This window comes from Pantherophis guttatus, chromosome 4, assembly GCF_059756535.1.
Source record: "Pantherophis guttatus breed Tessera chromosome 4, ASM5975653v1, whole genome shotgun sequence".
Taxonomy (NCBI): domain Eukaryota; kingdom Metazoa; phylum Chordata; class Lepidosauria; order Squamata; family Colubridae; genus Pantherophis; species Pantherophis guttatus.
In genome coordinates, this window is record NC_142066.1 from 3,593,705 (window position 1) to 3,614,828 (window position 21,124).

General features: G+C 43.5%; 1 protein-coding gene and 1 long non-coding RNA gene across 2 annotated transcripts; both read right to left on the bottom strand.

Moving 5' to 3' along the window:
- Positions 1-3,785: 3,785 nt before the first annotated feature.
- On the bottom strand, positions 3,786-6,406 carry LOC117658662 (uncharacterized). Its single transcript, XR_015733649.1, has 3 exons — positions 6,287-6,406; positions 5,977-6,086; positions 3,786-4,195 (listed from the first exon to the last, which is right to left on the bottom strand). It is a non-coding gene; the product is annotated as an uncharacterized LOC117658662 (long non-coding RNA).
- A 7,107-nt stretch (positions 6,407-13,513) lies between these two features.
- LOC117658570 (uncharacterized) lies at positions 13,514-20,369 on the bottom strand. Its single transcript, XM_060684917.2, has 5 exons — positions 20,073-20,369; positions 16,189-16,509; positions 15,147-15,251; positions 14,845-14,939; positions 13,514-13,732 (listed from the first exon to the last, which is right to left on the bottom strand). The coding sequence occupies exons 1-5, from the start codon at positions 20,233-20,235 to the stop codon at positions 13,514-13,516; spliced, it is 903 nt and encodes a 300-aa protein (XP_060540900.2). The 5' UTR covers positions 20,236-20,369.
- Positions 20,370-21,124: the final 755 nt, after the last annotated feature.

Consider the following 21,124-nt stretch of genomic DNA (forward strand, 5'->3'; position numbering starts at 1 on the left):
TGGAATCAGAGGGGCCAGAGAAAAATGTAGGTAGAATATTTCTCCTATGTTCCAATTATCAGGAACTAATAAAAGAGTGGTCCAAGCAATCATTACCAACGTTTTTAGCCTTCAAATCTTCAAATAAAAGAAGAACAAATCTCTGTAATATTGAGCACAAAAGGTGAAATATATAATTGTGTGAAGTACAGGTAGTCCTTGACTTATGACCAATTGCTTAGCTTCAGAGCTACTTTGGGGTTATTTACGACCCAGATTCAAAATGCCAACAGTGAATCCCTCCCCCATGGTCATATAACCAAATTTCAGGGACTAGACAACACTGTTGTTTCCAGTGTCCCACAGTCACATGGCCACATTTTACAACGGTTGTGCCAAAACCCAGCACTGACTTCCTGTTTTTAGCAAAACTGAGTCCACAGAGAACCGTTGCTTCACTTAACAACTGCTGCAAGTAGGTCTTAAAAGTGGCTCAGTCCTGTGACCGACCTCTTTTAAAACAGTCACAACTTACAACTGACACAACCTCCCAATTAAACTCATCTCTCTGCAGTGGTTTATTAAAGATCCTCAGGGTTCAGATTGGAAAATCCCATGCTTCACACTTTGAGCTTCCTAGAAAGAGCTGCAAATCTCTACTGTTTCTCCTCAAGAAACAGCCTGCTAGTCTTCTGGGAGAGCACATCCATCTTTCCAACAAATGTTCACCCTCTTCTGAACCCTCTAAGAAATTAGATCTCAAATTGACCAGTCCCTTCTTAGTAGCTTCTTTGATAGGCCTTGTTGTCTTGGGCTTCCAGCTGCTGGCTTGGATGAAGGTCCTGTTGTGGCTCCGTTGCCTGAGCCTGGGCTATCAACAGATGCAGACTCTGAGAGGGAGGGAGAGGAGTTGGCAAGGCCTCCCTCTCCAGGACCCTCCTCTCTGGCAATGCCTCCGGAGGACACCGAAGGCCAAATGATAGGCTCAGAGCCAAGCACGTCCCCGCAGCCACAGGTAGACAGCGACGAAGGAGATAAGTGCTGGCTGGACCCTCGCCAGAGGCGCAGGGAGAAGCATGCGCAACAGAGGGGAAGGCGTGCCAGAGATTATCTGAGTCACTGGACCACACTCCACAGGATATAAATGTGGGTGTGGTGGCCGGTTCAGTTTGTGACGAGCAAAAACTGGAAATACTCCATGATCTCTGCGTTACTGGACTTTGCCTGCTTTATCGGACTGCATTTGGATTAATCCTTGTATTGTTGAAACTCTGCCTGTTTTATCGGAATGCTTGCAGTCTAATCTTTGTTTTGTGTGAGTAAAGTCTGAATTGGCAGCTAGCCACTGGGTTGCTGCCAGCTTTATCTTCAAAGAGTTTTGTCGTGTGACTTATTAACTCTGGGCCATCTGTGGGGGTGCGTGTGGGGTACGGGGACAGAACAGGTCCATCCCTGATCTTTCAGGACTAACTTCCTGTATGCCCTCCAAGGTTGCCAGACCATGCTCCACGTTATGTTAGGGAGAAGAAAAACTTGAGGTGGATATTTTTCACAAGGAAACTTCTTAGATTCACCAGGATCATGGCCATCTGCAGATGCCTCCTGAAGAAGCAACGAGGACTGGATTCACCCTTTGCCCCAACCCAAGTGGAACAGAACGGCCAATCAGCTCCATGCTACAGAGATGGGTTTTTCTCCTTCAGCATCTCTCTATGGGCTTTCGGTTTCATTTGACCTTCTCCCTCCTTCAGAGACGGCAACAATCCCAGTCTACTTATTTTGGAAATAGAAGCAAAGTCTGCACGAGGATTTCTTACCTGCTCCCAGGAGGATCCTTGAAAAGACTGAAAGAGAGAAGCAGAGAAGGTGGAGTTAAGAGAAGGAGAGATGATCCCAGGCTCTGCAAGACCCTACCATCTCAACTGAATCTTCTTCCCTCAATGGATGCATCAGATGAGAAGCTGCCCTGAAGGAGGAGGAGGAAGGTGTCTTCTCCCATCCATGTTCTGGCCATTGGGTGGGAGAAGACCCACCCAACCATCCTTATCATGGTCGGAATTATCATTAAGAACAGTAATGGGGTCCAGGAGGGTTCTCTCTCTGACGTTCAGCTGTTCTGATGTCCTCAATTCTCAATCATTTGAGAGGGAGAAAAAGAAGAAAGAAGAAGGAGGTTCCAAACCTATCAACCAAGGGATGATCTCCATCTTCAGGATGAAGACAACTGGAGATACAATGGATTGGGGGGGGGAGGCAGGAAAGTACCCCTGTTATTCCACTTAACAGAACCAGGGAAGAAGAATTTCCTGAGAAGGATCTAGGGAGAAAAAAAGCACAATTCCCAACCAAGAAAGAAGAAAGCCCAGGTTTTCTGAGAAGGATCTAGAAGAAAAGGAGTTGGGAGTAAAGCAATCCGCTCTTCATTGAGGAAAAGAGCCAGATGTAGATGGGAGGAAGTAGATGGAGGTCCCAAACCTATCATCCAAGGGATGATCTCCATCTCCACTTCAGGACTCCTGGGAAGCTGGTCTCGGCCTCCGTCACTCTCTTCTTCCTTCCCCAGAGAGACAAACAGCTGCAATTTCTCTTGAGTCAGTTCCCCCAATGCAATGACCAAGGGAGGAACTGCGTCATCCCCCAACGCCGCTCAACTCCCCGGCCTTCTTCACCACACCAAAGCCTTTCTCTCTGCAGCGGAGACCTGCTTGCATCCTCCTGGCCTCTCTTGCACCCAAATAGAATTAAAAATGAAAATAGCCATCCGCCGCGATGGGAAATAGCAAAAAACCCCAACTCTTCCTGGTCTTTTGCAAGGCCTAAACACTTTTATCTGTCTGTCTGACTTGATCAACTCCTCTTCTTATCCTAAAGAGACACGTGGAATAAAACAAATGATAAAGCGTTAATTATGGGGTGGGGGAATAGATTTGCAAAAGAGCAGTACACTCTGCTAAATCAGTTCTGAAAATTGCTAGTTGGGTCTAAAATATCAGAATGATTATCTTCATTGTGATTTTTTATTTTTTAACACGAAAAATTCATCGTCATATGTTTGAAGGGCACCCAAACCCTCGTCTCTTTGCAAATAAAGAATTAAAAAGTGTTAATAGGATGTATGTTATATATCTCCAAGAATTTTGGAATTGAGGGTCAACTCTATACTGAGATAGAACTGAGATTCTGTTAAGAGAATTAAATTTGAAGTTGTGGGGTTGTGCAGTGAAACAGAACACACCGTTATAGCTGATTGGTTGAGGAGTGCTGGCACCTGCATGAGGCAATCTGCGCTGTGATTGGTTGCTGTGGCTGTGGAGGGGGAGGTTCCCTTTTTTCCCGCCTTTTTCTTCTGTGTGCTCTGATTTACCTCACGATGCTCCTGTTGAGCCCAACTATCTTTTTTGTTCTATATATTCAGGGAGTCCTCAACTTTCAACCACAATTGAGCCCAAAATTTCTGTTGCTAAGTGAGACATCTGTAAAGGGAATTTTGCCCCATTTTACCACCTTTCTTGCCATATTTGTTAAGCGAATGGCTTCGGTTGTTAATTTAGTGACAGGGTTGTTAAGTGAATCTGGCTTCCCCATTGACTTTGCTTGTCAAAAGATCGCAAAAGGGGATGACATGACTCCAGGACACTGTGACCGTCATAAGTATGAGTCAGTTCCCAAGCATCTAAATTTTGATTGCGTGACCATGGGAGTGCCGCAACGGTCATAAGTGTGGGAAACGGTCATAAGTCCCTTTTCTCAATGCCATTGTTACTTCAAACGGTCACTAAACAAACTGATGTAAGACAACTACTATCTGTAGTTGTAAAATATATTTATTTATATAAAAATACAAGTTTTTGTCAGCGTCTCTGACTCCATTTGGACCCCAGCTGCGAAGTTTCCTGACAGAGTCATAGAATAATGTTACGTCCAGGATTTTTCCGTACTTGATGTGTTTTCTCTTCTGCCATATGTTGAAGCTTAGCTGCACCTCATCGTCTCTTCAAGGGTGACGTCCTTGTCTAGGCCTAAATAGAGACAGGACCAAGAGAAACACATTTTGCTGCAATCAGGGATGACTTTGCTTTCTCCTTTTGGGTTGGAACACAATGTCACTGTACAATATCCCCTCTTCTTCCCGTTGTGTAAGACGGTTCTTCCTTGTTGATCCAGGAGGAGACGAAGTGAAGGAGTCCCGGATGCATCTGTAAATGACCTCAGAGTCCTGGGGAAAGTGAGGGAATAGAATGAATAAGCTGAAAGGGACTTTGGAGGCCTTCTAGTCCAGCCCCCTGCTCAAACAGGAGAATCTGTACTATTTCAGAGAAGTGACTGTCTAGAGTCCTCTTACGAGAAGCCATTGCTCATTCTGCCTGTAGGCAAGGAACCCACTGAGAACATGGGATTCCTCCATCAATTTGCAGCATTTTTAGAATAAATAAGCTTGACACGTCTGCTACGGCCTAGAAAGATTGCCAGCCCATCAAAAGAGAAGGATTGACCTTCAGCATCAGACCTGACCCAGATTATTTTCCTGTCTCCAATTCCCGAAGGTTTTGAGATGCTCCTGAGAAACCCACAGGGACAATTCAGGGGTGAAATGCTCCCGGTTCGGACCGGCTCGGGCGAGTAGGCAGCGATGGCGGCGGGCAGTTCGGAGAACCGGTAGCAAAAATCTCTGCCCCCCGCCCCCCCAGCCTCCAGCTTGCTTACCTTCGCACGCCTGCCTTGCTTCACTTGCTATAATCCCTGCAGTCGATTGCATCAGCAAGCAACTGAATCTCCCTGCCTGCAATCAAGCTCATCGGTGAGGAGCTCTTTCTGCCTGCCTGCCTGTAAGTTTTTTTCCCCTTGTAAGTTTTTTTCCCCTGGGAGCTTTAAAAAAAATAGTTAATTGGGGTTTTCTTTAGTTGTTCTTTTTTTAGACTTAGCCATTTAAAGTTTAGGAAGTTTTAAATTTAACTGCTTTTATATAAAAATAAAAATAAAATAAAATAAAATAATATAATATTTGTGCAACTTTCTGAGATTTTGTGTGTTTCTGTAGTGTTTCACTCTAACTATACAAACAGACAAAATCTCACAAAGCTGTATATGAATTTTGTGTGTGTAAAGTGTGAAAGTTGGTTTTTTTGGGCTTTTTGTGGCTGTGTGAGGCTCCTGCTTGTTGCAGGAACCTTTTTTTTTTTAATCTATTTTAAATTTTTGTATCTCTGTGTTTTATCTTCTGGCTGTTCACCGCCCTGAGTCCTTCGGGAGAAGGGCGGTATAGAAATTTAAAATTTTTTTTAAAAAATAAATAATAATTTTGGGCCTAGTACAGTTGCTTTTACATTGTGGGTGAGCCAGTTGTGTGGTGTTGTATTTTGTAGGTTAAAAAAGGGCAAAGAAGTGACATTGACTTGGCCACGCCCACCCAGGCACCGTACCACCAAGCCCCGCCCACTAATTAAGCCACGCCCTCAGAACCGGTAGCGAAAATTTTTAGATTTCACCCCTGGGACAATCCCCTAAAACGTCACCCCCAACACTTGATTAGAGGAATCTTTCATGGCTTCTCAGATACTTGGCTTTTGAAATATTCCTTTCTGTTTGTGTGGGCTTCAAGGCCATTCGATTTCTTGGCCAACACATGATTTATGAAACTGATGGCCATAAAGAGAATTATTCTGCTTCCCCACTTTTAAAGAAAGATCTGGTACTTCCAAAATTCCAAAATCCTTTGGTTGAAACTAAGCAAGTCAAGAAAATTAGAGAAGATATTCAGAGAATTCAAGACAAATGGTTTTATGGAAGGTAAGTCCTGTTTAAATGCAAGAGTTAAAGTTCAGAAGCTCTAACTACTATCCACATCATTCCTGTTTCTTCCCAACAGTTGGGTGACTCCAGAGGACGCCATCAATAGTGGGGATAAAACTTGGTTTCACTCTCCAATGTAAACAGACATTTAAACATAAACCTCCCTGCAGACACTGATTAAAGTCACCCATGAATCCCACCAGCTACCTTGACAGGTGAGGAAGGAGAAGCCGTTCCTGCTTGAGGCTCCATCACTGCGAGATCATTTCTTTCCTCTTTCTTTTCCATGAGCTGAAATTGTTCCTGGGATGCTGATGCTTCGAAGGGAGATGATTAAAAAAAGAAAGATAAAACGGCTTATTTCCACCATTCTCACATATTCTTTGCCCTTCTCTCCCAGGCCTGGCTCTCCTTTCCTGCCTCCCCAGAGAATCTCTTGGTCAACATCTCCAACCACATCAGGAGCCACCTAGGACTCCAGGTGAGGGAACCCTTGAACCCAAACATCTCCACTTACTGCTCTTCTTCTTCCAGCAATAAAAGGTAAATGAAACCAGCAGGATTATAAGGACTATAAAAGGAATCGCCATCCAGGAATATCTCCAAATAGGATCTGAATCTTGGTTTGAGTAACCAACTGGTTTGAGCAACAAACAAGACAGAAGATTTAGTATTTCTTGACAGAACATTTTTACTCTGCCTGTTCTTGAAGGTTTAGATTCTATTAAATCGACAAATGAAACAGCCCCCCCCCCTTTTTTTTTTTCCTTCTGTATCAAGCTCAGTTCTGGCTTTTTCATGGACGTCTCTGTGGAGCGAGTTAACAATCCCACAAAAGCCGTTTGCCTTTCTCCAGGACTTTCTTTGCCCTCCGTAGCTTACATGGGGGGGGATCCGGTTCGCTTCTGCATTGCAAACAAGGAAAGGATCAAGGAAAACAGCTGATGAGGGCCAATTCAATCTGGCGCCCCGATCAGCTGGGCTTCAGAAGCAGAAATAAAGGTCAGTATAACCGGGGGGGCAGGCGGGGGGGGCCACTTTCACAGCAACAGAGAACCGGTTCGCTCTCGGCCGGAAGTGGGTACTACCGGTTCAACCAAACCGGTCCTGCCAAATCAGTCTGAATTGGTAAAATCCCACTTTTGCTAGTTTAGCCTTTCATGGTGGTCACAAGATTTAACCACATCCAAATCTCCTCCTACCTCTCTCAACTGTGACGTTGGTCCCCTGACTCAAAGGAGACGTGATCCATAGGTTGCTTCTCTTCTCTTCATAACTGCAAGCAAATTCCCCACTCTGGTTGAACGAGGCATGAGGGATTCTCAGAGAGGCCCTTTGAAGAGGATTTGTGGGTTCACTGGAGGGTTCCAGAAGAACTTCTTCACTGGAGGTGATCTCCACCCCATCCTTGTAGAAATGGAACTTCTTCTCTGGGTTGCCTCCTTCCGTTGAGCAGAGGAAGACCAAGGGGTCACCTTCCTTCACCCTCCGGGACAACGGATCCACCTTCAGCACTGGGGAAGGGAGGCCCTCTGCAAGACAGGTTCACAAAGACCATAAGTTATTGTCTCCTTTGAAGCAGGGGAGTTTCCTCAAATCATCCAGAGCTTCTCCTTGAATCTAAGGTACCATTTCTATGAGGGAAAGCAGTGATATTTCAGATAATGGAGGTTAACAATGGAAAATAAGGAAGGAGAACGAATCTGACTTTAGCTTAGGGTGAAAATAACACAAAGCTACCCCTTTTCACACAAGAGTGACTGGACCAAGGAATCATGACTTCTATCTTCCCATCAACTGAATCTGCCAATTGAAGAAAAGCAAATTTCTGTAATATGCAGTACAGTACACAAAATGTATAAGTAGGTAGGTATGGAGCATACAAGAGTAGAAAAGGATTCGTTGTTTCTGTAATTGTTCTCACAATGTTGTCCTAACCATAATATACCATTGGGGAGATATTTTTCCCATGGAAAGAACTTCCTGCTAACCATTTTCTTACAGGAGGTGTTATTTATTTAGCGATGAGTTTACTGGATTTATTTTTGAAAGATCTATTGTGCCTTTTCATAGCTTGAGCATTGTGATAGCCTTTGCTATGAATATTTTGGGGTAATAAATATTCATCTTACCAACCACTGAGAAGACCAGCTGGTTACTTTCGGGAGAATAAGACCATCTCCCAGATGTTTCCATAATCTTGCATATACATACTATCTTTATTGGGTCAGAGCTCAGATTTTCAGTCCTGACGTTGAAGGTATTGTTAGGGAGAATTTGATCTCCAATTGGAGAGGAGGATTGATCCCTACAGTAGAAAAAGAACCTTCCTCTATGAAATCCCTCAGGATTCCCTGACTTAATTCCCTTGGGGAGGGAGCAATTCAAGGGAATCTCTTGTCCTTTGATAATAACGTTATTTGGAAGAGACGAGGACAACCTGGGGGCTGGTAGAGATGAATCTGTCTGTGAACCTGAGGAAAGAAAGAGAAGCCATTGAGTCCTTCCTTCTGATCTTCTCCTGGAACTAAATCTCTACACCAGAAAATCCACCCCGGTTCCTAGAAAGGCTCCCATCCATAATCTGCTCTGAGGATCCTTGATCTGCTCTGAGGATCCATTGCTTCCTCTTACAAGGATAGAAGTTGGACAAAAAGGGACCAACACTGCAAATGAAAGATTCTCCTATCCTTGATACCATAGCTTGCATGAAGGTCCATCCAAGAATTCAATCCTTCCTGATCTTTTAGGACCATCTTCCTTCCTGCTCTCCTTGCTTTACAGACCCTTCTTCATTTTATATTGGGAGAAGAAGAAGTTGAGGTGGACATTTTTTTTAGAAGGGTCCATCTTAGACTCACCAGGGACATGGACAGAAGGATTTTCAGAGTTATCTGGTAAAAACAGCTGTAAATTCTTCAGTTTGGCAAAGTTTAGCAAATCAAAGATTAAATGATCTTGCGTTGGCTCTTCAGGGAGACTCAGTGATGTGTCTCCATGAAGGGAGGCACCTCAACAGGGTAGATCATGGCCATCTGAAGATGCCTCTTGCAGAAGCAACAAGGACTGGATTCGCCCATTGCACTAACCCAGTGGTGAAATCCAAATTTTGTTACTACTGGTTCTGTGGGCATGGCTTGGTGGGTGTGGTGTAGCTTGGTGGGCGTGGCTTGGTGGGCATGGCAGGAGAAGGACACTGCAAAATCTCCATTCCCACCCCACTCTGGGGCCAGCCAGAGGTGGTATTTGCCACCTCTCTGAACTACTCAAAATTTCCACTACCGGTTCTCCAGAACCTGTCAGAACCTGCTGGATTTCACCCCTGCACTAACCCAAGCGGAAAAGAACATCAGAGCAACTAAATGAAGGGAGGCACCTCAACAGGGAGGATTGCGGCCATCTGCAGATGCCTCCTGAAGAAGAAACAAGGACTGAATTCGCCCATTGCACTAACCCAAGTGGAAAAGAAGAGCAGAGCAACTGCACCCACAGAGATGGACTTTTCTCCTTCTGAATCACTCTTCGGGCTTTCGCTTTCATTTGACCTTCTCCCTCCTTCAGAGGCCACAACAATCAGAAGACAAGCCCACTCTGCAGGAAGGTCTCTTACCTGCTCCCAGGAAGATCCAGGAAAGGACTGAAAGAGAGAAGGAAGGTGGAGTTAAGAGAAAGAGAGATGATCCCAGGCTGGGCAAGACTTTCATCCTCAACTGAATCTTCTTCCCTGAATGGATGCAGCAGAATGAGATGCTGCCCTGAAGGAGGAGGAGGAAGTGGACTTCTCCCACCCATGTTCTGGCTATTGAGGGAGGTGGATCATAAGAGTCCCCAAAACTTATTATGCTGTAATTAAAAGCAAATATGGAGACCTTCAGGGGTCCAGACACATTTTTTTCTCCAAAGTTCAGCTGTTCTTTTTTTTTTTTTAATTTTAAAATTAAACTTTATTATTAAAAAAAAAACATTTAAAAACATACAAGTTTCTCTCAATCGAGAAACAAATTTACATATACAGTACATAAACTTCACCTATTTACTAATTTCCATTATTCTATATACATATATTATGTGTATTATATGTACATATATACAAACATACAATAAGATATTCCTTATTCTATCCCTCTGACAGTGCTGTTTTTTGTTATATTAATTTCTTCTAAATTTCATCTCTACCCATTTCCTTTCCTCTGGTTTATCCATTGGTACCATCTATTCCATGTTACATAATATTTAGAGTCCTCCTTATCCTGTAACTCTAAAGTTAGTTTGTCCATTTCTGCGCATGTATATATTTTTTGTATTAGTTCCTGGTCCGTTGGCAGTCGGTCACTTTTCCAAAATTGTGCTATCGCTAATCTTGCCGCCGTGATTATATGAAGCATCAGCTGTTCTAATGTCCTCAGTTCTCAAGTCATTTGAGAGGAGCAGGAGGGAGAAAAGGGAGCATCCTTATACTCAACGCCCTTCACTGAAACTCACAGAATGACCCCTTTCTTTGCTCATCCATTCCCCCAACTTCCTATCTTTTGTATTGACGGTGAAACTGCAGTTTCTGATTTTCTTCTGGGTGCCTCTGAAGGAGGGAAGAGAGAGACTGCTCTGCATCCTCCCAAACCCCCTTTAGTTGAGATGGGCTCTGAATCATGAGACTTGGGGGCAGACGAAATGGGGAGGAGACGCAGGAAAGCGCCCCATTGCTCAAATGATTCCTCACCGAGGAAGAAGAAAACTCAGATTTCCTGAGAAAGATCTAGAATAAGAAAAGAACGTGGGAGTAAAGCAATCATCCCTTCGGGGAGGAGAAGAGTCAGATTGAGATGAGAAGTAGACGAGGAAGGAGGTCTCAAACCTGTCATCCGAATGATGGTCTCCATCTTCTCTTCAGGATTCCTGGGAAGCCGATCTTGGGTTCCGTCACTCTTGTCTTCCTTCCCCAGAGATGCAACTTCTCTTGAGTCAGTCCTCCAACTCAACAGCCAAGGGAGGAACTGCGTCATCTACTTCTTCACCACACCAAAGCCTTTCTCTCTGCAGCAGAGAACTGTCTGCATCCTCCTGGCCTCTCTTGTGCCCCAAGAGAATTGAAAATAACAATAACCATCTAGCGAAGTGTGAGGTTAAAAAGCAAAATACCCAAATAAGTTTACTCTGCAGCAAGACCTAAACGCCATCTGACATGATCGGCTCCACTTCTGATCCTAAGACGCAGATTTCTATAGTGGAGCTATAGGCACGTAGAATAAAAACAAATGATAAAACTATGAATGATGAAAAGTTTAGAGCAGTATGATCTGCTAAAACAGTTCTGGACATTGCTGTTTGAATCCAAGCATCAGAATGATTACCCTTACTGTGACGTGCCTGAAGGGCACTCAAACCATGATCTATTTTGAAAAAGAGTTAAAATTTGTCCTGAGATAAATATTATAAATCTTCCAGAATTTGAAATTAGGGCAAAGAATATCCTGGACTTGTAAATTCACAGCCAACCTCCCTGTAAAATATCTGGCACAAGGTTTATTTTGGCTTGATATTCAAGATAAAATAAATGTGGAATTCTTCAAAACATTCTTTGATTAACTCTGATTTTTCTCTTGAATTGAACCCCCAAATGTACAACTATATGATGAAGCGATTCAACCCACTATTAAAATCATATTATTTCTGCAACCTGTTTTGTTATAGTCCAATCAGAGATACTTTGATTATTCTTGTTGAATTGTTTTATTTGTATTACTTTATTTTATGTTACTGAATTGCATTTGACATTGTGCACGGCCCAGAAGCTTTTGTGATTCTGATGCCTGAGAAATATTGCAGTAGAAAAATCACAAAGTGCGTCTATTTTTTAGCTTTTATTTTGCCTTTTCTCTGACATTACTCTTTACTCCCAGAATTGGGATCTCCACGCACCATCCATCCATCAAAATACTGAAACAGAACAAAAATAATAGTGGACCTAAAAAAAAAAGAAATCTCAAATCTCTGTGGAAATGTGACAGTGGGGAGAGGTCATCCGTTAGGAGACTCAGCTAGTATTCAAAGGAAAATGCCCTAAAGGATGGGCACCATCTTCCATATTCTGCCGATAATCAAACAAACATGGACAGAAACAGCCCACCAAGAAAAGAGTCCTGGATCTTTTCTTCACCTTGATAGAGTCAGATGTGAAACCTCAAAAGGATGAAGGATCTCCTATGAGCTGGGAGGTTCAAGAGATGTTTCAGTGTAGAATAGGGCCTCTAAACTAGGCCTCATTTCAATTTGATGCATCAGGTCTCACTCTCACTCTCTCTCCCTCTCTCCCTCTCTCCCTCCCTCCCTCTCTCTCTCCCCACATCAAGTTCTCGTTCTTTGGCTTCTATTAAAGGTTTTGTGGATGGAACATAGTCGAGATTAGATCAGGAACGCCTCAACAAATAAGATCAAGACAAACCAATTAAACAGGCTCCATAGGACCAGACCTCCATCCTAAAAATTTACTTTTCCCCAACATATTTTTTTTTCCAAATAAAGTTTTTATTTTTTATTTTTTAAGACAGACAAACATTTATTTATTTTATTTTTTATTTATTTTATTTTACTTTTATACCGCCTTTCTCCTGCGGGACTCAGGGCGGTGTACAGCCGAGATAAAACATAGCATATAAAATTTAAAAACAGTTTAAAAAACAATTAAATAATTTCGGCCCAAATAATTTAAAACAACCCAATTAAAACCGAATTCAATTAAAACTGAGAGGATGGGATCAAGCCAGCCCGGCTAGATAGAATAAGTGTGTTTTCAGGGCCCGACGAAAAGTCCGGAGGTCTGATATCGTGCGTATCTCAGGGGGTAGGTCATTCCAGAGGGCAGGTGCTGCCACAGAGAAGGCTCTCCCCCTGGGGGTCGCCAGCCGGCACTGTCTGGCCGACAGCACCCTGAGGAGGCCCTCTCTATGCGAGCAAACCGGTCGGTGGGAGGCTATTGGCGGCAGAAGGCGGTCTCGCATAATACATCAATCGTCCCTTCCCTGTGACGGTGTTATCTTCTAGGCTTCTTTTCCATCTTCCATAAGTTTCTTCTCTCTTCATATCCATCCAAACCATTCTAACAGTTCATTTCTAAATTCAATATTATAATCATCATTTGTACATAATTATAGTATCAATCATTTGTATCTCTTTTCCAACCAACTATAAAAATAGTTCCATGTTTTAAAATAGTCTGATTCCTCCTTATCTTTAATCATCAAAGTTAATCTATTCATTTCTGCACAGTCTAAAAAAATTTTTATTACTTCTTCTTCCAAAGGTATTTTCTCGGATTTCCAATTTTGAGCATACACAATTCTTGCAGCTATTATTACATGTATAATCAAATATGCATTTTCCTTACTAATTTTTTTCTGGAAAGATACCCAGTAGGAACAACTCTGGTTTAAATTCAATACGTTGTTGTGTATCATTTCTTCCAGCCTTCCCCAATGTATTAAAGTGGCAATTCTGAAGAAGGCAAAACCAAAACGTACATTACAAGGAGAACAATTTGTTCAATAGCAGAAATCTTCCCAGAAAGGTCAAGTCTGGACATCACTAAGACTCATAGAACAGGATGGTGCTGAAGATCTCCCCACTTTTTGATGGGTTTTCTCTTCAGCCATAAGTTGAAGCTCAGCTGCACCTCATCGTCTCTTCAAGGGTGATGTCCATGTCTAGGCCTAATAAGAGACTGGACTAAGAGAAACACGTTTTGCTGCTATCAGAGATGACTTTGCTGCCTCCTTTTGGGTTGGAACACAACGTCACTGTACAATATCCCCTCTTTTTCCCGTTGTGTAAGACGGTTCTTCCTTGTTGGTCCAAGAGGAGATGGAGCGAAGGAGTCTCGGATGAAGCTGTAGGCGACCTCAGAGTTTTGGGGAAATTTAGTGAAAGAACGGGCACTGTTCACACATTCAATCTCCTGCATCTGAGGAACCTATTGAGAACAAGGGGTTTCTCCATCAGTTTACATCATTTTTAGAAATAAATAAGGTTGACTGATCTGCTACAGCCAAGAAAGATTCTCAAACCATCAGGTGAAGATACTGAGGGCTGATGTTCAGAAAGATCAAGACAAGCGGTCCTAAAGAAGGTAAATCCTGGTTGAATTTCAGGGTTCAGTTGTACTAAGATTACAACAATGTGGTTCAGGCACTCTAAAGCCCATCTGCACCACCCTTGTCTCTACACAAAGGCCGTTGGGGGGCTCCAGAGGAGACCGTCAGTGGGGATCTCATGAACCTGGCTTCACTCATCAGTGTAAACAAGACCCTTCCCTGCAGACCCTGATTAAAATCACCTATGAATCCCACTCCTATGTCAGGGGTGAAATGCTATTGGTTCGCATCAGTTCTGACGAACTGGTAGCGGCAGCAGGTGGTTCGGAGAACTGGTAGCGGCGGCAGTGTGAGGCTCCCCCCAACTGCCCGGACGTCGTTACTTCCTGGTTTTAACCAGGAAATAACCTGGCTTTCACCCTCTGTGCATGCGCAGGCTTTGCGTATGTGCAGAGCGTCCAAAATCGCACATGACGCATACATGCACACTTCCGAACCGGTAGGGAAGATAAACAGATTTTACCCCTGCCCTATGGTTTTCCCAGTTGCAATTTATGGCTATGAAAGTTGGACCATAAGGAAGGCTGAGCACCAAAGAATTGAGGCCTTTGAACTCTGTGCTGGAGAAGACTCCTACAAGTCCCTTGGACTGCTAGGCGATCAAACCTGTTGGTCCTAAAGGAGATCAACCCTGACTGCTCTTTAGAAGGTCAGATCCTGAAGAGAAAAGTCAAAAACTTTGGCCACCTAATGAGAAGGAAGGATTCCCTGGAGAAGAGCCTAATGCTGGGAACGATGGAGGGCAAAAGAAGAAGGGGACGGCAGATAACGAGGTGGCTGGATGGAGTCACGGAAGCAGTCGGCATGAGCTTAAATGGACTCCAGAGGATGGTAGAGGACAGGAAGGCCTAGAGGAATGTGGTCCATTGGGTCGCGATGGGTTGGACACAACTTCGCAAGTAATAACAACAACATGAATCCCACCACCTACCTTGACAGGCGAGGGTATAGCTGCTCTTGCTGCTTGAGGCTCCATCACTCCATCATTTCTTTCCTCTTTCTGAGATTGTCCCTGGGATGGAGATTCTTCCAAGAGAATAACAAAAATAAAAATAAGGATGAAACTACTACTTTCTACCATCCTCACATATTATCTTCCCAGACCTCTCATATTCAGGCCTGGTTCTCCTTCTTGCCTCCCCAGAGAATCTCTCAGTCAATATTTCCAACCACATCAGGAGCCACCTACGACTCCAGGTAAGGGAACCCTTGAACCCAAACCACTTCACTTACTGCTCTTCTTCTTCCAGCAATAAAAGGCAAATGGAACTAGCAGGATTATAAGAGGAATCGCCGCCCAGGAATATCTCCATATAGTGTCTGAATCTTGGGTCCAAACTGGTTTGACCAATAAAGGAGAAGGATGATTTAGTATTGTTGTGGTCCGCCGGCAGCCGGCAGAGCTGGCAGCAGCGTCGGACAATGAGGAGGCTGGGGAGGAACATCGGTCAGTCCTGGAGTCTAGGGAAGGCTCGGACGAGAGCTCTGCGTCGGAGGCAGAGAGGGGGCCAGGGCCATCTGGTAGTTATGTGCTACTTCCGGAGCCTCCAGAGTCTGACATCAGAGAGGCAGAGGAACAGGGGGAGCCTGTTCCCACTGTGCGCATGCGCAGAGCTGCCAGAAGGCAAGAACAGTTAAGACAAAAGGGGCGACTCAGGAGTAAGGCTTGGAGATGATTGGCCCCTTCCATAAAACATAAAGGTGGAGCAAAGGGACGTGACCCTTTGCAGGAAGCAACTTTGTTCGTTCTGGTCGGTTTAAACTCTGAAGCTCCGTTTTGACTCTGTGCTCCGTGTGGCCTTGCAAAGCTAATTGGCAATTAGGTCTTTGGCAGCGTTTCAAGGGAGATAAAGGTGGGTGCTTATCAGCCTTATCCCGAAAGACTGTGGCAGACTTCTTTTGGACCGTTCACAAACTGCTTGGGACTCATTACGGGCTGTGAATGAACAGAATTCACAGCCGTTGAAATAAAAAGAGGGTTTTTGGGACTAAGTGTGTGCTTTTTACTGTCTCAGGAAGCCTAGGTCAGTACGTCTTAGACGTGTCCTGTTCTTCAAGATTTGGATCATATTAAATCTATAATTGAAATAACCATCTCTTACAGTGGATTTTTCATGGACCTCTCCAGGGAATTTTCTCAGCAACCCCACCGAAGCCATTTGCCTTTCTCCAGGTCTTTCTTTGTCCTTCCTAGCGTAGCCTGTGGGTGATGGGACTTCCCGATGGCCTCACATCCCAAAATTCATCCCATCCATCCTTCCCCCAACGGGCTCACCTGTGACCTTCACTCCCTGACTCCAAGAAGTCATGATCCAGCGTCCATTTATATTTTCTTCATAACTGCAAGCAAATTCCCCAGTGTGGTTGAATGTGGCATGTAGGATCCTCAGAGAGGCATGTTGAAGAGGATTTGTGGGTTCACTGGAAGGTTCCAGAAGACCTTCTTCGCTGGAGGTGATCTCCACCCCATCCTTGTAGAAATGGAACTTCTTCTCTGGGTTACCTCCTTCCGTTGAGCAGAGGAAGAGCAAGGGGTCACCTTCCTTCACCCTCTGGGACAACGGATCCACTCTCAGCACTGGGGAAGGGAGGACATCTGCACAAAATGTTCACAAGGGAAATATTAATTTCTCCTTTGAAGCAGAGAAGTTTCCTCAAATCATCCACACAGTGCTTCCTTGAACCTAAAGTACCATTTGTACGAAGCAAAGCAGAGATACTTTGTAAAACGAAATTTTAAAATGGAAAACAAGAAGGGAAAATAAATTTTACTTTAACTTAAGAGAAGAAATTACAATAAACCTTTTCTTGCTTAAAAAAAAAACCCTCGTCTCAGATCAAGAAACAAAAATTCCCCACTTCTCCCTCTTGCTATATTTCAGCGACTAAAAAAGCCACAGGACTCAGCTTTGTTTATGACAGTTTCATTTTTGGTTAAAAAAAAAGTTTGTTGTGAATTTTCTTTGTTTGAACTCTCCAGCATCTAGTGACAAGAGTGCCAAATTAGAGCCTAGAATGGAGATTTTGTTGAGGTCCTGGCTGTGGCAAACAAAACAGAAAATTATACCTGCAATCTAGATATATGTTTATAATATTTTAGACTTTCTATTTCACATTTTGTATTTTTATCTCTTGTTTTATTTATCAAGGTAAAGCTAAAGGTTCCCCTCGCACATATGTGCTAGTCGTTCCCGACTCTAGGGGGCGGTGCTCATCTCCGTTTCAAAGCCGAAGAGCCAGAGCTGTCCGAAGACGTCTCCGTGGTCATGTGGCCGGCATGACTAAATGCCAAAGGCGCATGGAATGCTTTTACCTTCCCACCAAAGGTGGTCCGTTATTTATCAAAACGTGAGGTAAATAACATGAGGTATCAAAACATGAGGTAAATAACGTGAGGTAGCAAAATGTGAGGTAAATAAGCCATACAATAAATAAATAAACATTGTTTTAACAGGAAGACAGCTGTCCTTGTCACTGATTTCTATGCGACAAGGATGTCTCATCCCAACGACAACCAGAAAAGGCCACCAGGTGACTTCTTGGAGAACTAGCAAGGATAAAACTGTAAGGGATGAATCTTTCGGTCACCTCATGGAACGAAAGCAAAATCATAGAGTTCTTCCTTCCATAATTACACCTTCTGGACTGAAAACTGTAAGGTGGAATATTTCCAGAATTTTCTCGGATTAAACCAGTCCACGGTGGTCTGGCGTCACTTAGTACCCTTCCTTGTGAGTGGAGAATTTGGAAGACAGCAGGACTGGACATGCAGAGCCATGCAGCTGAAAGTTTGCACCTACCCATAATTCTGTCCTCTAACCCTGGCAAGAAAAAATAACTGGCTCATCTTCACCAAGGACACTCATACCCATATTTCCACAGCTCTGTCCTCGGCCTCCTTCTTCACATCAAAGCTCTTTTTCAGTACCGCAGTTCATACACCCACAACCCCTTCCTGACCTTTCCTGTACAGAAAACGTGTTTTCAAAAGAGATAAAAACCATCCTATGAGGCCAAAATTAAGAAGGCAAGCTGTCAGGCCCAACCCATGAATGACACAGAATCAACCAACTTAATAGAGGGATAGAATCAAGCTCACATGAAGTGTTGATACTACTTTATAACGCCTTGGTAAGACCACATTTGGAATATTGCATTCAGTTTTGGTTACCACAATGTAACCCTCTTTCCTGGAAAACTGCTGCTTCACAGTAGTCCATCACACTATCTTCTCCTTTGTAGCCACCATCAGGGCCCTTACTGATGGACCCAGTGATAACTGCTTCCCACTTTTGATATAATTAAACTTTGGAAACCACTTGATTGGTGGGAATCAGAAGAGTCACCAGAATACATAGATACAATACACCATGCCTCACTTAACAAGAAGTCATGTGACTGTCACGAGTTATAAGTGACAGTCATTATCTCAGAACACTCTTTCTACTTTACATAAATGACCTTTGCGAGCATATTCTAAGCAGCTGCGTCCTCTTCGCTGACGACGTAAAACTATTCAACACCACTGACAATGCTGCTGCCCTACAAAGAGACCTTGACTATGTGTCAGAATGGTCAAACAATTGGCAACTCCAAATCTCAACCAATAAATGCTCTGTCTTACACATTGGTAACAAAAACCAGAACACCAAATACAAGCTGGGTGGATATGACCTCATAGACAACCCTCACTCTGTTAAGGATCTTGGAGTACTCATCTCAAATGATCTAAGCACCAGAGCTCACTGTAACAGCATTGCCAAAAAGGCATTAAGAGTTGTTAACCTAATATTGTGAAGCTTCTTCTCCGGTAACATTGTACTGCTAACTAGGGCATACAAAACCTTTGCTAGACCAATTCTCAAATACAGCTCGTCTGCCTGGAATCCGCACTGTATATCGGACATTAATACAATTTATTTTTTTATTTTATTTTATTTATTTTATTTTGAATTTGTATACCGCCCTTCTCCCTGAGGACTCAGGGTGGTGAACAGCCAAGTAAAAACATCAAATACAAATATTAAAATACAGTTAAGAGATATATATAAATTGAGCGAGTCCAGAGGTATTTCACGAGAAGAGTCCTCCACTCCTCTGCTCACAATATAATCCCTTATGCCACCAGACATGAAATTTTGGGCTTGGACAACCTAGCCACCGACGGTCTGACCTAAGCGTAGTACACAAAATTATCTGCTACAACGTCCTCCCTGTCAATGACTGCTTCTGCTTCAACTGCAATAATACACGGGCAAACAATAGATACAAACTCAAGGTAAACCGCTCCAAACTCGATTGCAGAAAATACAACTTCAGCAACAGAGTGGTCAAGGCCTGGAATGCACTACCTGACTCTGTTGTTACATCCTCAACACCCCATAACTTTAATCTTAAACTGTCTACTGTGGACCTCACCCCATTCCTAAGATGTCTCTAAGGGGCGTGCATAAGTGCACCAGCGTGCCTATCGTCCCTGTCCTACTGTCCCCATTTATTCGTACCCATTTCCTGTGTTCATATCCATATACTATAGCTATGAAGTGTTTAAGAGTGGAAGAATCACCCTTGTTTCTGTAACTGCTCTCACAATATTCTCACTACCATAATATCCCATCGGGAAGATCTTTTCCCCATAAAAAGACAGTCCTCCTAAACATTTTCTTACAGAAGACATTATTTGTATAACTGTGAATTTGCTTCTTTGCTTTTTTGTTCATTGGATTAATTTCCGAATGGTTTAATGTAGGTTTTCATAGGTTAAGCATTGGCGCCAGGGGTGAAATGCTACCGGTTAGGACCAGTTCTCCCGAACTGGTAGTAAAAAAAATTCTACCAGTTCGGGCGAACCGGTATTTCCGACGATCAGCTGGGCGACAATCAGCTCTGATGCGCAATTTATATTAGCTAGAATCGTCGGATTTCCTGCTTTCTAGCTAATCTAAATCGCGTGTCACAGCGGATTCCCCCTTCCCTCGCTGTTCTACTTATCTTTGAAGACTCGGAAGGCTTCAAAATGTTCCTTTTTTAGTTCTGGACGGGCGCGCCTCAGCCGAAGCACACATTCAGTAGTAGACTCACAGAACCAGTAGCAGACTTCAGAGGATTTCACCGCTGCCTTCGATGTAAGTATTTCTCTGCAATAAATATTCAACTTACCAATGATTGAGAAGACCAGCTGGTTACTGTTGAGAGAAAATTGGTTTCCTCCAGATGGTTCCAAGAATGCGCATGTACATGCTATCTTTGTTTGGTTTGAATACAAATCCACAGTCTTCAGAATGAAGGTATGTTTATGAAGATCTGCATGTTTGATTGGCATGCCTGATTGATCAAAACAGTAGAAAAAGGACAATTCTGTAGAAGATCCCTCGGGGATGGAACATTTCAAAGGAATCTCTTCTCCTTTAATAATGACTGTGTATGGAAGAGACGAGGACAGGCTGGGGGCCAGAAGAGATGAATCTGTCCATGAACCAAAGAAAAGAAAGAGATGCCATTGAATCCTTCCTTCTGATCTCTTCCTGGAACCAAATCTCTACACCAGAACATCCACCCCCAATTCCCAGAATGGATCCCATCTATAAACAGCTCTGGGGATCCTTAACCGACTGATTCTCTCTTCTCCAGGTGAGAACAATTCTGGAGCTCAGCTCCCCTTCTTCCTCCTCTAAGTCGGAGGTCTTCCTGATGAAGTCACTGAGAACAGCCTCCAACCAACCTTTGAACCAATGAAAGCTTGGAAATCACATCAGGGTTGGAGCTTGGTTTTCTTGCATTCCAGAATCAGATCCGAGCTGGCACGGCAAGCTAGTGTGCCTCAAGAACCAGCATTAAGCATGGGACCTGGTAATGCAAGAAAACCAAGCTCCAACCCTGATGCAAGCAAATCCAGATGCAACAATCACAGCCTACATTTTTGTGAACACAAATAACGTCTGAATGAGGGTTCCTTACCTACTCCTAGGAGGATCCTTGAAAGGACTGAAAGAGAGAAGAAGGGAAGGCGGAGTTAAGAGAAGATGATTTAAGGCTGTGCAAGACTTCCATCCCCACCATCTTCAACTGATTCGTCTTCTCTGAATGGATGGATGCAGCAGATGAAATGAAGGAAAGGGGGGTCTCTCTTCTCCCACCCATATTCTGGCCTTTGGAGGTCATAAGAGTCCCCAAACCATCCTTATCATGTCTGGGATTAGCTTGAAGAACAA

Bases quoted from the DNA above. Each gene is read 5' to 3' on its own strand.
- LOC117658570 (XM_060684917.2), bottom strand. From the start codon at position 20,235: ATGCCAATCAAACATGCAGATCTTCATAAACATACCTTCATTCTGAAG. The intron at 15,252-16,188 runs GTGAGCCCGTTG...TGGTCAAACCAG, and splicing joins TCAGGGAGTGAAGGTCACAG to TTTGGACCCAAGATTCAGAC. The intron at 13,733-14,844 runs GTAGGTGGTGGG...TGTTCTCAATAG, and splicing joins CTATACCCTCGCCTGTCAAG to GTTCCTCAGATGCAGGAGAT.